This window comes from Scophthalmus maximus, chromosome 14 (genome assembly GCF_022379125.1).
Source record: "Scophthalmus maximus strain ysfricsl-2021 chromosome 14, ASM2237912v1, whole genome shotgun sequence".
NCBI lineage: Eukaryota > Metazoa > Chordata > Actinopteri > Pleuronectiformes > Scophthalmidae > Scophthalmus > Scophthalmus maximus.
In genome coordinates, this window is record NC_061528.1 from 18901815 (window position 1) to 18915755 (window position 13941).

Consider the following 13941-nt stretch of genomic DNA (forward strand, 5'->3'; position numbering starts at 1 on the left):
ACAGTTTTACTCCTGTGCCCTGGCTTCTCTGTCTGCTCCCTCCTTAGGCCCAAGCTATTCTATGTAAAGTTGCAACATTTTCTTCTAAAGGACCAAACGAACTCTCCTCAAACAAGAAGAATCGGAAGAATCTATTTTCAGTATTAATTTCCCAAGGAAAAAAGTATCATGCTTCCAGTGTGGAAAGCTACATCCTACTCCTCTTCCTCATCCTTGTGCAATCTGCCTCTTGGGTGGTAGCAGGCAGTCAAGCCTTGCAAAGTGTCACAAATCTATAATAAATATCCTCAAGTGCAAGCCAAGTGGTCAAAATGGAATTGCTTAAAGGCGCATTAATAAAAAATCTAAAAAACAAACCGCTTACATAAGAAACAACTGAGTAACTACGTCAAATACATTTACTGTTTTAAATGACAAAAATATGTCTAAAAATGAGAGGACCTAACTATACCTGAATTAATATGACAAGAGCTTGGGGGGATTTACAAGCATTCTGTTTAATTTGTTGCATAGCAAGAAATACAAAGCAAACAGGCACTCACAGCCACCGTATTCTATAAAACCTATTATTAAAGAGAAAAAAAAGCATATAAGTCCAGGATACTGCAAAGGGGGAACTGTCATGCATAAAAATATAATATTCTGTGCTACCTTTAACTGTTCGATATAATGTTGAGGGAAAGGGAAAATGTTACAAATCACCACACACCAGTCACTCGACACCTCATTCATCTCTCCATCGATGACAGAAAGATCTTTATTGGCATCCCCCAAACCCTGCCCTGTACCGCGCAGCCGGGAGACGTGCACAAAGATCACACCACTTACAGAAAAGCACCTGTGAAAATTAAAATTAAAAAAAAAAAGATTTACACGTAGTGTCATCGTTTTCTCAGTTACGGTGACGAGGTAGCTAACACTGAGGAATCGACAGTCTTAATGCGTCTTTAATGTCCTACGTGATCGGTACAGAGTTTAAAATAACTGGATACAGACAGTGGTTCCATTAAAACTGTCTTGAGAAAATAGCCAAGCTGGCGAGTGCATCATCAGCTGTTTGTGTTTCCTCAATAGCACCACAAAATTGTTTTCATATTCGGACATTTAAAATGAAAAAAGAAAAAATCTGTAAAAACTAGTCATGGCGGGACATCTGACATAGCTTCAGTGGGGTTTTTCTGGGCCTATAAACAGCAGTTACAATTAAAACGTTAAAGCTTTTATATTCCTAAATCTTTTGGCAATGTGAATTGTGAAAAAATAGTCAAAAAATACGATCATTGGACCCAATGAGGCCATGCATGAAGCTTAAAGTCAAACATACACAAAAAGACAGAGGAATGATTCTGATTTTTACCCAAATTGTTTTATATCAATTCCAAACATTCTTCTAACTTACAAATCGTCGATGTCTTGAACTTGGTCAAAAAGGCATAATAAATATCTTGCCACAGGGCCGGAGTAGTTCTCAGTACTTGTATGTACAACGTGGCTGAGCGTGTCAGCTGTCAGTTCAACAGTCTCAGGATTGTCCTCGACGCATCCCAGCTATCGCTCTTACAAGAAGCACACGGGCCCGATGTCGATGCCGAACTCTTGATCGGGGCCTCCAATGTCCACGGGGGCAAGATCCACAATAGGAAGTCTTGCTGTTTTCTGTGTCCTGTACTCAAACACTGTCTTGCCCCAGTTGCCATTGGCTTGCTGTGGAGGGGAGACAAACACAAACTCAAGTCAGTGTCTCAGTCGTTCGGTTTCTTTCTTCAGTAAAGAGCAAAACATCTCAATAAAATGCGGAACTACTTTTATGTCCGTTTTTCGTGGAGCTGGATGCTGCTTTACTGCATCTGACGAAGATTAATCTCATGTGGACGAGTCGAACAAAACCTGTCTGAGCTCTCCAATGACGGCCTGCACAGTGAGCCGGACTGTTGCACTGGCTTACTGATGTTACTCCTTTACCATGGACACACACACTAAAGTTTATTTGGATCCAGTACTCCCGTCAAAGTTTCTCATTAATGCAGCAAGTGCGTATTAATCTGTGGCTAAAAAAGTGTTTATAAAATGCAACATAAACCTGAGTGAATACGTTTCTTGGCCATTCGGGGCAACACAACATGGACGCATTATCGAGATGTTAGCTAAGATGGATGCTTGTAGCATGCTAGCATGGAGTTCACTGAGTAACGTTAGCATTTATTTGGACTTGAGTCATTCGCGTCAACCTGAAAATCCAGCATTCCCTATTCTTTCAGCTTTTTTTGATCTCCACTAACTCCTGAGGAAAACATCTGTCCTCTTTGATGGTCAATGATGATGGTGTTTCACACGCAATGTTCAATCATTGACTCAGATAAAAATGTATGTAGTGTCAGATAATTGTTACTATGTGTCCGTGACCATCAGAGAGCATTAAGACTGAACCAGCACAGTAGAGTCGGGCTTTCTGAAACAATCAATCAATCAAACCAATCAATCAATGAGGTGAAAGACAATAACGTAAAAGGGGAACTGCAGAGTTGAGGGATCATTTCAATTTGATCTGTTGTTTAAATAAAACTATTGATGACAGCAGCTTAAAATGAAATCTGCAAACTACACTTCCCAGATATTTGAATCCCCGAGGAATAAACATTTAATCATGATACATTATGACACTTTTTATTGAGAGACAGACTAACTAATGCTGAATTGGTTCATTTCATGGGCTAAATAGGGGGGGGAAAGAGAAATATAGAATCGACCAGCTTTATCTGTGTGTAACAAGAGAAATGCCATGAGTAAAACGTGGGAACTTACAGAGCAGGAGTCCTCCACCACTGTGTATCTGAAGCGGTTGTTGCCCTCTGCCTTCAGCTCCAGATCGTTGGAGCCTTTGAGGATCACAGCTTTCTTGAGGTTGCCCATCTTCTCGTCCTTATAGCCCACAGAGTTCTTGCAGTGGTAGGTGATGGTCTGGGATGCCTCTTTGGACAGGAGGCGGATGAAGGTCATCTGCACTGTGACGGAGTTCGCTGGCTGATCTTTGTTGCCGTACATGAACTGGGGACAAAAATGAAACAATCAGTACAATATAAAGTCTTTGACAGCTTTTACATTCACTTCCCTGCAACTCTCGCTCTCCCGCCATCAGAATGTAAGTGCTCACATGCGTTCCCCTGTTGATGTCCGCTCCGAACCACACAGGCTTGTTCCTTGAAGAGCTCCACCACGCTTTACGAGGTATGTTGGATGGGTTGGCGGAGATGCAGGTCTCTCCCGTGTCCATGTTGCAGTGCACTTTGATGGCGTCCTCAGCACTGCCTTGGTTTGGATCCACCCAGTACTCGCCTGCATAACGGAACAATCAGGAGGAAGTAAGACTCTGAACTGTGGAACATGTAGCAGACGATTTGAGCCACAGTGTTGATTCGTTCTACAGCCGCTGTGGTAAAATAAACCAGTGATATTACATGCTACATTACATGCTAGCAGCTTAATTTCACAGCTCGGAGACATTGTGCCCTGACAAGATTCTACATTAATCGTATCAGAAAGAAGCAGTAGGAAGAAGATGAGATTATAATATCATAAACTAGAGGAAAAGGGTGGAGAAGAAGGTTGGAATTTAAATGTATATTACACAGTGAGACTTCTTTGTCATTCTCTGTGTACTGCAGTTTTGTTTCGTGTAGAAAACAAGAACCTGTCTGTCATGCTCAACAAATTCAAAGTGGGACAGACAGACCTTTCAGAGCAGTTTGAAAATCACCACCACCATCAACTCACCACTCTTCTTCATGGGGTAGCATCGCTTCAGGTCATCGCAGGTCCTGGCGGGGTGTTTCCTGCTGCCGTCTGGGCTCTTCATGCTGCCAAGCTGACTGTTGAGGGCCTTCAGCGTGGCCTGGACGCTGGGGTCCACAGCAAATGAGGCGGTGGAGTTGCTGTTGGGCAGAGCCTCGTCCTCACTGAACTCAGGGGGAGGGGGAGGGCCGGAGTCGTAATCCTGAGGGCCGTACAGGTCGTCCATGGCGGCCGTGGGAGGTCCTGGTGGACCGGGAGGACCTGCAGGTCCGGGCTCTCCCGGAGGGCCCTGTGAATTAATTTTTTTTTTTTTACTAACTCAACTGTCTTTCATCACGTCAACATACTATGCATACAGTAAGATCCTTCTCTGTGCATTGTATAATGACACGATACCTCTGGCCCGATTTCTCCACCGAGTCCACGTGTTCCTGGAGGTCCCATGGGCCCCGGCTGTCCAATGTATCCTTCCTTTCCAGGAGGCCCAACAGGTCCAGGAGGCCCCTGAGTCACATCATAATTACGACTCGTTAGCTTTTTTCCTCATTATTAGGAGTTTGATTCCAAAATGAATCTCAGCAGGAAATCAAGAAGTGCATATAATAACATTATATTATCATAACTCATAAATGTAGGAATTTTACCCTTGCACCGCTTGGTCCAACAATTCCAGAAGTTCCTTGTTCACCTGTTGTTCCCTTAGAGAAATAAATATTCTTCAGTCTCTTTCTGCTGTAAATACAACAGCTGTAAATACAATCAGATATCTGTGTACTCCGTTCAAAGCATTTCTTTCCACTGTTCAGATGCAACAAAAGGAATATGCTTAACTGCTTTCTAATTTGCAAGAGAGGAAATGAATACTCCACATGTTAACTTCCTGACATTTTGAGGGTCAAATTCTTAACGTATAATAACTTTGTATAAATTCTGAACTATAATAACACATATAAATGCAATATGTTGTGTACTAGCAACAATACTTGAGTTGTTACTGAGTTGTTTACTGCTTTAATCACTGTATTGGAGTATGTCCTGAACTACTGCACTGTTCTGATGAAACATTTCCAGTATGATACTGTTACAATGTTGGGCTGCACCTTAGGTTCACACACTACTGCACCTTTATGACACAGTGCACTGCAGGTGACTCTCTAGTGTGTCCCTTTAAATGTGCCATCAGTCAATCTTCCTATTGTCACACAGTGAATGGACCAACACAGCAGAGACAGATTTCTCTACGAGGAACAAACCCGAGATCAGTGTTGGCAGAAGATAATTCTCGGCTGAAATCACTTGTTGCCTGCTCCTGTGTTGGCATTCAATGTGATCAATGGAGAGATTTTGTGACTGCAGTACAAGCACTGGGTGTGTTGGTTGAAGCTTCTGACAACATGCTCTCATCACTGAGCATCGCTCTGACTTACCGGAGGTCCGGGAAGACCCTGCAAACCAGTGAAACCTCGATGCCCCTTCTGTCCTCGCTCTCCATGATCACCCAGGTCACCATTATCTCCTCTTGGTCCTTGGGGTCCCTAAATTGAGAAAGATCCAACACATTTGGTATTTGCTTTGAAAGGGCCACGTTTTCCTTTTTGTCCTGGGAGAAAATCAGCTGTTAATGTTCATCTTAAATATATCAGAAAAAAAATGTAATTTAGAAAAACAAACAATACAACAAGAGGATTCAACAGGCGAGAAAAATAGAGACCATATTTCACACGATCAAGATGTTCGGAGTTGGATATTGGATACTCACCACTAATCCTCTCTTTCCAGCAGAGCCAGGTGGGCCGACAGGTCCTCTCGAGCCCTGCAAATGAGTCAGATCATGATCAGGCCCTCAGGGAAAAACCAGCGGCGAGGATTTCCAACTCCTCATTATACCCAAACACACCATTCCTATCACTTCATATTAAGTCCAGTCACGTTTCTAACAAAATCAAGCGTCTCTTCAGAATGCACTCATGTACGTTAATCTGTTATCACTCTCTTCCTGGTGGGCAGTGACACAGGCTCATAAACACAGAGAGAGACAAAGATGTCCACTTACAGCATCTCCTCGCCTTCCAGCATCACCCGATGCACCCACAGGACCTGGGGGGCCCGGGAGTCCCTGTGGACCGATCAAGCCTTCTGGACCAGAATCTCCTTGGGCTCCCTAGAGATTTTACACCCGTTAGTCACTTGAAATATGAAAAACAGTTACGTAGCGTTCAATTTTCCTTGTCACTTACTCTTTGTCCAAGAAGACCATCCTTGCCTGGTGGGCCGTCAGATCCAGAAGGGCCCTGAAGAGCACACGAAAACAACACGACAACGTTAGAGAAGAACTTAATGGGGGTAACGTGTGAATCATGGCCGATTTAAAACTTGCACTTACATCAGGACCAGGATCACCACGAGGTCCATTAGCACCAGGAGAACCAACTGGACCTGGGGGGCCTTTCTCTCCAGATGGTCCCGTGGATCCCTGTTTTCCTGGTGGACCCTGAGAAAAACAAACGGGAAACTCTAGACGCAGCACTTTGAGAACCATTCCACCCACCGCAAACTTATCAAAAGACACATTTCGTATAGGCTATAGATTGTCGGGGCATTGACATGAACTGGCAGGCTACATGTTCAACTCAGTGTTGTGTATGTCATGAAGACAGAAGCTTGTGTGCGGTAGAATGAGGACATCGGAGATACCGACCCCTGGTCCTGGAAGGCCTGGCATTCCACGCTCTCCTCTCTGACCTGGAAGACCCACAATGCCTCTCTGGCCAGTGGTTCCAGCTGGGCCTGGAGGACCGTCAGGACCCTGAAGCAAAGATCAGCACACACACACAACATTTAGATCAAACACTGACAGAATTCACTTGTTACAGCTTTGGTACTGAGTCAACTTGTGTCTCCCAACTTGATATGTCTACTTGGCACTAAAACCAACAACCACACAAATTATAGGCTCCGCCAAGAAACGTATATCCCCACTAGAGACTGTTTGTTGATTTGTTTATGTAATTGTCAGCAAAATTAAGCAAAACGTCCAGAACCAATCTGCAGCAAACCTTTTGGAGGGATGGGACTTGGACAAAGGAAGAAAACAATACATTTTTGGTGTTAGTATTTTTCATCATGGTTTTTAAATTGGGACAGCGTTTTTCCGCATTTGCCACAAATTGATGTAAAAATCAGACATATGTATGGTGTGGAGATCTGACTTTGTACAATTTGGTGCAGATTATGAGATGACGTTTCTCGATTATAAGAGCTAGAGAGGCGTGTGCAGGATTGTTTGGCCTTGGTAGAGATATGCGCTCCACTGAGAGCCAATCGAATTTCAAATTAATTTGTTTTTGGAGTGATCAATATGCCCCACAGTAATGATCAGGCACTTAAAATAAAAACAGTGTGCTCAAATCAATAAAAACGTAATTTACTATTTTACTGCAGCAGCAGCAGAGAGTGAAATCTGCGTTCCATCAATTCAAATATTCTTAGTAAGACTTTTTATCTCACAATATTCCAATTTAGAAATTGTAATGTGTGGTCTCATTGGGTTTACCGTGGGTCCGTCCTCCCCAGAGTCTCCTTTGTCTCCTGGGCTGCCAGGTGGTCCAGACGGACCTCGCTCTCCTTGTCTTCCAGGGGATCCATGGTCTCCACGAAGACCATGAGGTCCCTCTTTTCCTGGAGGACCAAGGGGTCCGGCTTCTCCAACTGGACCCTGGCAGGAGGGGTTACAGTTATGAGACATGCAGTCACATCGCATTCAGAACAAATACATGTAGGCACTGTACACAGCTCATTGTTTAATTTTTTTAAGACTCAGACTATACTTTAAGGTAGCTACAGTAAATAACAATGTTATTTGTTGATACAGGTCTGAAACCTGTGAAAGTTAAACAATTATGAGTCAGTTCTTGTCATTTCTTGTCTTATTATCAGTTCCTCTCATGATTACTATGGGCTTTCAGAAAGTAGTTTTTAGCTCTGTGTGTGTTGGAATGTGAGTAACTGAGGAATGAGAAAATCATCATGCTAATGCATCACAGATGTTGTGAAGAGGCCCACGTTTCTTGGGATCCAGGATCTTATGTGCACCATGACAAATATCAGTTAAGTGTGAAGACTTCAATAAGGTTGTTTTTTTCCTAGTTGGTCAATATAATCATTTATTTGGCAAATAGTCAATTATGCTGTAGTCGAATGTTTCTTAAAACCTATAAAAGATGATATATTGTGAGACAGGTCTTTTCGTTCTCCAGTAAGGTATCTGTCCCTATTTTTTCATAAGCTTCAACTGAACAATGTTTGTGTTCTTATTTTAAAAGAGACACACAACAGTGCAGAGCGATGATATCTCCTTTAGATTCTCTTAAGAAAACGTCAATAAGTCAGTATTCATGTTAGTAACTGCTGTTGTTTACAGTAAAGACAACAGTTCAAAGCTTATTTTCATATCCTATATTTTACTGAAAATTTCTGTCCACACATGGTTTTACTTCACTATCAGTTCCCGTGCAGTGCATGGACATCAGTTATTTATCTATGTTTGGATTAATATGATCGCTGAATGTGTTTTCATTCACAGAGAGAACGGCACTTACAGTTGGGCCTGGTGGTCCGACTCGTCCTGCAGATCCAGGGAAGCCAGTGGGACCCTGGGAGCAGAGACATGACACATGGTGCTCAGATACTGATTTGTACGTTTTATTACAGAAAGCAACAGCTACTGTTTGACAATCAGTCAAATCTTCATAAGATGAAGTGAAGATGAGTGATGCTCTTCCTGTGCTCATCTAATTTCACCTTGTAATAATTCACCCGTAATTATGAAATTATCTTACTGGTGCACCCTGTGTTCCTCTTCCACCTTTCAGTCCAGCAACACCAACGGGCCCCTGAAACAACAACACTTGATCAGAGACGCACTTATCAGCAGCATGTACACAAATCCTGAAAGCTAACACCAAAAACTTTAAAAATGGACCAAACAGAAGCATAAAGACGACTAATGACATTTTTTTAGGATATCAAATTGCTAACTGTAAAAAAATGTGAAAGAACAACCACTTTTAACATAATTTGCTGAGAGTTTTCTTTATATACTCTGTATATGTATTTTTATACTACTCACAGGAGGTCCGTGAGCTCCGGACAACCCTTGAGGTCCTGGTGATCCAGCATCTCCTTTCTGGCCTGGTTCTCCAGGCTCCCCCTTGACTCCAGGTTGACCGTCGGGACCCTGTAAAGTGTAGGTAATGTTGGGAAAATAGATAAAATTCAATAGATAAGCCTGAAATAAACCGTTTTAAAGCTGAGAGCGTTTTTAACAACTTACAGGGGGTCCAGCAAAACCAACAGAACCAATCGGGCCAGGGTCACCTCTTCCTCCCTGTTGTATAAGATTTATAGATAAGAATTAATACTTTATACAATGCAGCGCAAATAAACAAGGCCAAAACAGACTTAATGTACAAGTTTATGACAAAAGCCACGTCAACTCACAGGCCCTCCTCTGGATCCTAGAGGTCCAGCTGGTCCTTTGGGTCCAGGCTCTCCCTGCAAAGATGTCACAGGTTTACTGACTAAATTTTCTACAATAATTTAGTGAAACTGTGGTCTTTCATAAAACCAGTATTTTTATGTTTGTGAAAAAGCAAAGACTGTGCTTCAAGCTGGCAGACGCTTTCCGATACAGCCAAGAACATAAGAAAATAACAAGGATGAGCGGCTCAGTGGTCATCCTGGGAACCTGAACACTTTCCTGAAAACAACATCACATCCTGCAGCCATAACCTTGAATCAATTTTAATGTGAATAGCAGCTTCTGTGAAGCGCATAAAAAAGAGAAGGAAAATCTGTACCTTCTCTCCACTGGGTCCTGCAGATCCTACCGGGCCGACAGGACCTGGGGCCCCCTGGTGACAGAAAAGAAATGTGGTTGGAGGTGTGGCTCATTGCATTTAACCTGTACGTTCATGTCAGGGGACACATTTCTTCGAACAAGCTGTGACAAGTCTCGACTTATTGCTGACACATCTTCAGTTGTGGATTTTTTTAGCCTTACAAATGTTAATTGAACTCCATTGTTTATGGTTAAGCTGAGACTGTGTGTGTGTGTGTCTGTGTGTGTTAGTGAGTGAAAGATGTTTTTCTTACCCTTGCGCCGTCATTTCCAGGTGTACCCTCTGATCCTTTCTCACCAACTGCTCCCTATAGACACGTGCAAAAAGACATTTTCAAAACATTTTCATTCAAGATATCTTTTGTAATGTTATTTTGTATGCTGTCTATGAAGCATATATTACATGTAAGAATTAACAACATAAGAAGTGGATGATGACAAACTTACTCTGTCACCTTTAGGCCCTGGAGGGCCAGAGATGCCCCTCTCTCCAGGCATTCCCTGAAGACCTGGAGGACCTGCATCACCAAGTGCACCAGGGGGACCCGGGCTTCCCTTCAGTGACAAACACCAAAGGTTAGTCTTTAGTTTTTTTGGGGTTTTTTGGGGGGTTAGTCAATGGTTGTGCTACTGTAATAGTACCTTTGGCCCATCTGGACCAGGTGCACCAGGGATTCCTTTAGGTCCCTGGAGACCAGTTGAGCCCAAGTCTCCTCTCTCCCCAGGAATTCCACGCTCCCCCTGTAGAAATAATATCATCAGTCTCGGGAAGTTCAGAGTCACCATCTTCGTGAGATTGTAGAAAGCCACGTACCCTCGGTCCAGTTTGACCCACAGCACCGAGCTCTCCGGGAATACCCTGAAAGTCAAAAAAACAGTGGTATGAGTCCTGATCCCTATCATATATGAAATCAAACGATTCAACATGGGCTGGGACAATTGAGCACCATTAATGTATTAATGTAGTGATATGTGATGATGCTCAAAGCAGGATTTAAAGCGTCTGGCTCACTCACAAGATCTCCTGGTTTTCCAGATTCTCCAGGGGGGCCTTGGTTTCCAGGCAGACCCTAAAGGACACATAAGACAGTTAAACACAATCTAATCATTTTTAAATATTTTTTTTTTAGCCAGGTCAGGTCTGTGTTCATGAGCTTGTTTTGCAACTTTCGCATATTGTTATTACAAGCCAAACACAATTGCGTACCTGGAAACCATTCACACCTGGAGGTCCTTGCTCTCCTCTGTCTCCTGCAACACCCTGTGAGAAAAAAACATTCATTTTTATTATTAATAATAATAATAATAATAATAATAATAATACATTTCATTTATAGAGCACTTTTCATTGCTAAAAGCAATCTCAAACTGAATTTCTCAGTCACTTGTACTAGCAGAAATAAAATTAAAAATGCAATTAATGTAAAAGAGAAAGCAGACACTTACAGATGGCCCGGGGGGACCAGCAGGGCCAACTTCTCCATCTTTTCCTGGAGGACCCTGAAAACAAAGTGACTGTCAAAAACCTGCCCACTGCACATACTGCTTGATCCCATAATGGTGTCACCATTTTTTTGTAGAATCTAGATAAAAGAATGATAGTATAAAAAAGGAATAAGAAATGTAATAATTACAACTTTATTGAAGCCAGTTGAAGAGACAGAACATGCCATCAGTTTGTAGTTATAAACTATATCTTTGCTGTTCTCATGCTCTCACATATGAAAGATTGAAAAGTGTAGCAAACAATTTTTTCATTGATTAACAGTACTCACTCTTTGACCTGCCACTCCTGCAGATCCTTGTTCACCTGTCTTTCCTGGGTCACCCTTTTAAAGTAAAAGGTATTTTAGAATGAGGACGATAAAGTGACTGATTATCACACTGACTGTATATTCAAAGTTTTCGGTGACTCTCCGCCTTACATTGAAGCCCTTGGGGCCTGGGACTCCCATGATTCCTGCGGGGCCTCGGTTTCCAATGGACCCTGCAGGGCCTGGACGACCGTCCTCACCTGGGGCACCCTTAATGAGAAGCAAACCATACTTTGACTTAACCATCACTGATTATTTGTCATAAGCTTATAGCTAACTTGAAGTGATGTTATTACAACACATTGTACATTCCATGTCCAACGACTAATTTGTGTTTAAGCACTGTGACCTACCAGCGGTCCTGGCTTGCCCTCTGCCCCCTGGACTCCAGGAGTACCAGTAAGACCCTTGAGAAAAAAAGATTGAAAAAAAATGTAAGTAATGAGTATAATGACGGATATAATGAATTAACAGATATTCTCGCTCAAAAATAAAATGCAGTGTTACCCTTGCACCTGGCAGACCAGGTTCTCCTGTACGGCCAGGGTCTCCTAGAGAACCTTTTGGCCCTCCAGGTCCAGATGTGCCACGATCTCCTTGAGCACCCTTTAGAAAAAATAATATAGATAGTAAATACCATTTTTTGTTAATGTTTGATCATTTGTTCTTGTTACATACATATTTTTCCATACTGAAATTCTAAAAACCGTAAGTCTAAAACGTATTGTACCTTAGGTCCTGGGAGCCCGTCAGCACCAGGGAATCCTCTGTTACCGGGAGATCCCTGTGAAAAACGTCAACAAGTTACAGTCTGCATCATATCTATAGTTGGAGCCTCACGTAAAAGGTAAGTCACAACTGTATTTAACGTGGATCAGCGGAGAAAAGATCTTCCCTAAGTAGAAATTATTGCATCTAAATGTGTGTAGAAAACTAATCCTGTGGAATGCATCATGGAAAACCATTTGTCTTTTACACTAGCTTTTTTTTGTGCAGGTTAATTGTGAGGGCAGTCACAGTCTATGGCAGATTCAGACTCTCCAGTTAGCCTAATTGTTGGACTGATTTCCAATGTCGGACTAATTTCCAATGTCACACACTACAGTGCTGCCCCCAAAGTGCAGCTTTGTCACTGATGAATGTTACAGTACGAGGCAGGATACTGACTTACTCTCTCACCAACTGGACCAGAAGGTCCGACAGACCCGGAGTCTCCACGTGTTCCTCGCTTTCCTTCCTCACCCTGAGGTCCAAGCACACCCTGGGAGCCTGGTGGACCCTAGAAAATTGACACACCAGCCAGAATATGCTTGAAACCAAAAGGTTGAGTCTTACACATAGGCTTCCTAATAATGTATAACATTGTATAAAGAGGTCTATTCCCCAAAAGTATTTGATTTGACTTGTATTTATAACTCATACAAATGATACTTTGTCTCATAGAGCAGATTTGGAGCTTACAAGTTCCCCTTTGGGTCCAGCCTCTCCTTTAAATCCTGCTACACCAACATCTCCCTGTAACACAAACATGAAAATAAATGTTTAGTAAGGATTTTCAAAAATTCCAGTGGTGGATAGCAAGAGCTTTTAAAAAATTCATAGCCAGTTTACCAGTTGTCCTTTGATACCAGGCTGACCGGTGCTCCCCTGAGGTCCTGGTGGGCCAAAAGGTCCAGCATGGCCGCCTGGACCTTGTGGTCCAAGATTACCCTGTGAATAGTTTCTCATGTTACATGTGACCTTAACGCATTCGTATCATAAAAATATATGCTATGTTTAAATCGAGTACACACCACTGGTCCTTTGGCACCTGGGCCACCATCCGTACCCATGGGTCCCTTTGGGCACAAAAGTTCTCTTGTTAGATCATGACATTAGTGCACTGAGCAGTGTGGCGAGATGTTTAGTTCTGAGTCAAGCTAGACGAGCTACGCTGTGAAACAATTACCAATCCACCATCACAGCAGATCAAAAAGTTTCTTCATTAAAAAAAATCGTTCCAATGATGTTGCTGTATGTGATGTGTCAGTATGAACAAGGTAAGAAATTAACCTGGAGGCCAACTGGACCAGCTCGACCCAGATGACCCGTCTCTCCTCTCTGTCCCTGTGGGCCTTCGGGTCCCCGGACTCCTGTGGGGCCAGGTTGTCCCTTTGGAAAACAATCACCAGGTACAATGAACAGACAGAAATGTGACACTGACACGTTTGGCTTTGAATTTATTGACAGTCTTTTTATATGCTTCTGGTAATGAGTCATACAAGTCATAGAACACAGACAACCAATTATTTACTCTTTATTGTTAGATAATTAAAGCAGAAAGTGAAAGACGGTTTCTCTGTACTTGCCTTCATTCCTGGTGTTCCTGGATATCCCGCGGGGCCATTGAGACCCAGGGGACCCTGTTAAAGAAACAGCAGAGAAAGTCTGACTTTAATA

At 42.6% G+C, this 13941-nt stretch overlaps 1 protein-coding gene across 1 annotated transcript in view; it reads right to left on the minus strand.

Moving 5' to 3' along the window:
* Nucleotides 1-722: 722 nt before the first annotated feature.
* col5a2a (collagen, type V, alpha 2a) overlaps nt 723-13941 on the minus strand; it is a 36077-nt gene continuing 22858 nt past the window's right edge. Inside the window, exons 18-54 of the mRNA XM_035651357.2 lie at nt 13851-13904; nt 13555-13653; nt 13296-13340; nt 13114-13212; nt 12964-13017; nt 12674-12781; nt 12233-12286; nt 12010-12108; nt 11856-11909; nt 11614-11712; nt 11464-11517; nt 11135-11188; nt 10896-10949; nt 10705-10758; nt 10503-10547; nt 10331-10429; nt 10136-10243; nt 9943-9996; nt 9648-9701; nt 9289-9342; nt 9122-9175; nt 8918-9025; nt 8628-8681; nt 8388-8441; nt 7343-7504; nt 6488-6595; nt 6173-6280; nt 6027-6080; nt 5843-5950; nt 5549-5602; nt 5217-5324; nt 4434-4487; nt 4186-4293; nt 3772-4078; nt 3152-3333; nt 2803-3045; nt 723-1704 (exon numbers count right to left, since the gene is read on the minus strand). Of these exons, the coding sequence (XP_035507250.1) occupies nt 1558-1704; nt 2803-3045; nt 3152-3333; nt 3772-4078; nt 4186-4293; nt 4434-4487; nt 5217-5324; nt 5549-5602; nt 5843-5950; nt 6027-6080; nt 6173-6280; nt 6488-6595; nt 7343-7504; nt 8388-8441; nt 8628-8681; nt 8918-9025; nt 9122-9175; nt 9289-9342; nt 9648-9701; nt 9943-9996; nt 10136-10243; nt 10331-10429; nt 10503-10547; nt 10705-10758; nt 10896-10949; nt 11135-11188; nt 11464-11517; nt 11614-11712; nt 11856-11909; nt 12010-12108; nt 12233-12286; nt 12674-12781; nt 12964-13017; nt 13114-13212; nt 13296-13340; nt 13555-13653; nt 13851-13904 (3408 nt within the window). The 3' untranslated portion in view covers nt 723-1557. The remainder of the gene's footprint in view (nt 1705-2802; nt 3046-3151; nt 3334-3771; nt 4079-4185; nt 4294-4433; nt 4488-5216; nt 5325-5548; nt 5603-5842; nt 5951-6026; nt 6081-6172; nt 6281-6487; nt 6596-7342; nt 7505-8387; nt 8442-8627; nt 8682-8917; nt 9026-9121; nt 9176-9288; nt 9343-9647; nt 9702-9942; nt 9997-10135; nt 10244-10330; nt 10430-10502; nt 10548-10704; nt 10759-10895; nt 10950-11134; nt 11189-11463; nt 11518-11613; nt 11713-11855; nt 11910-12009; nt 12109-12232; nt 12287-12673; nt 12782-12963; nt 13018-13113; nt 13213-13295; nt 13341-13554; nt 13654-13850; nt 13905-13941) is intronic.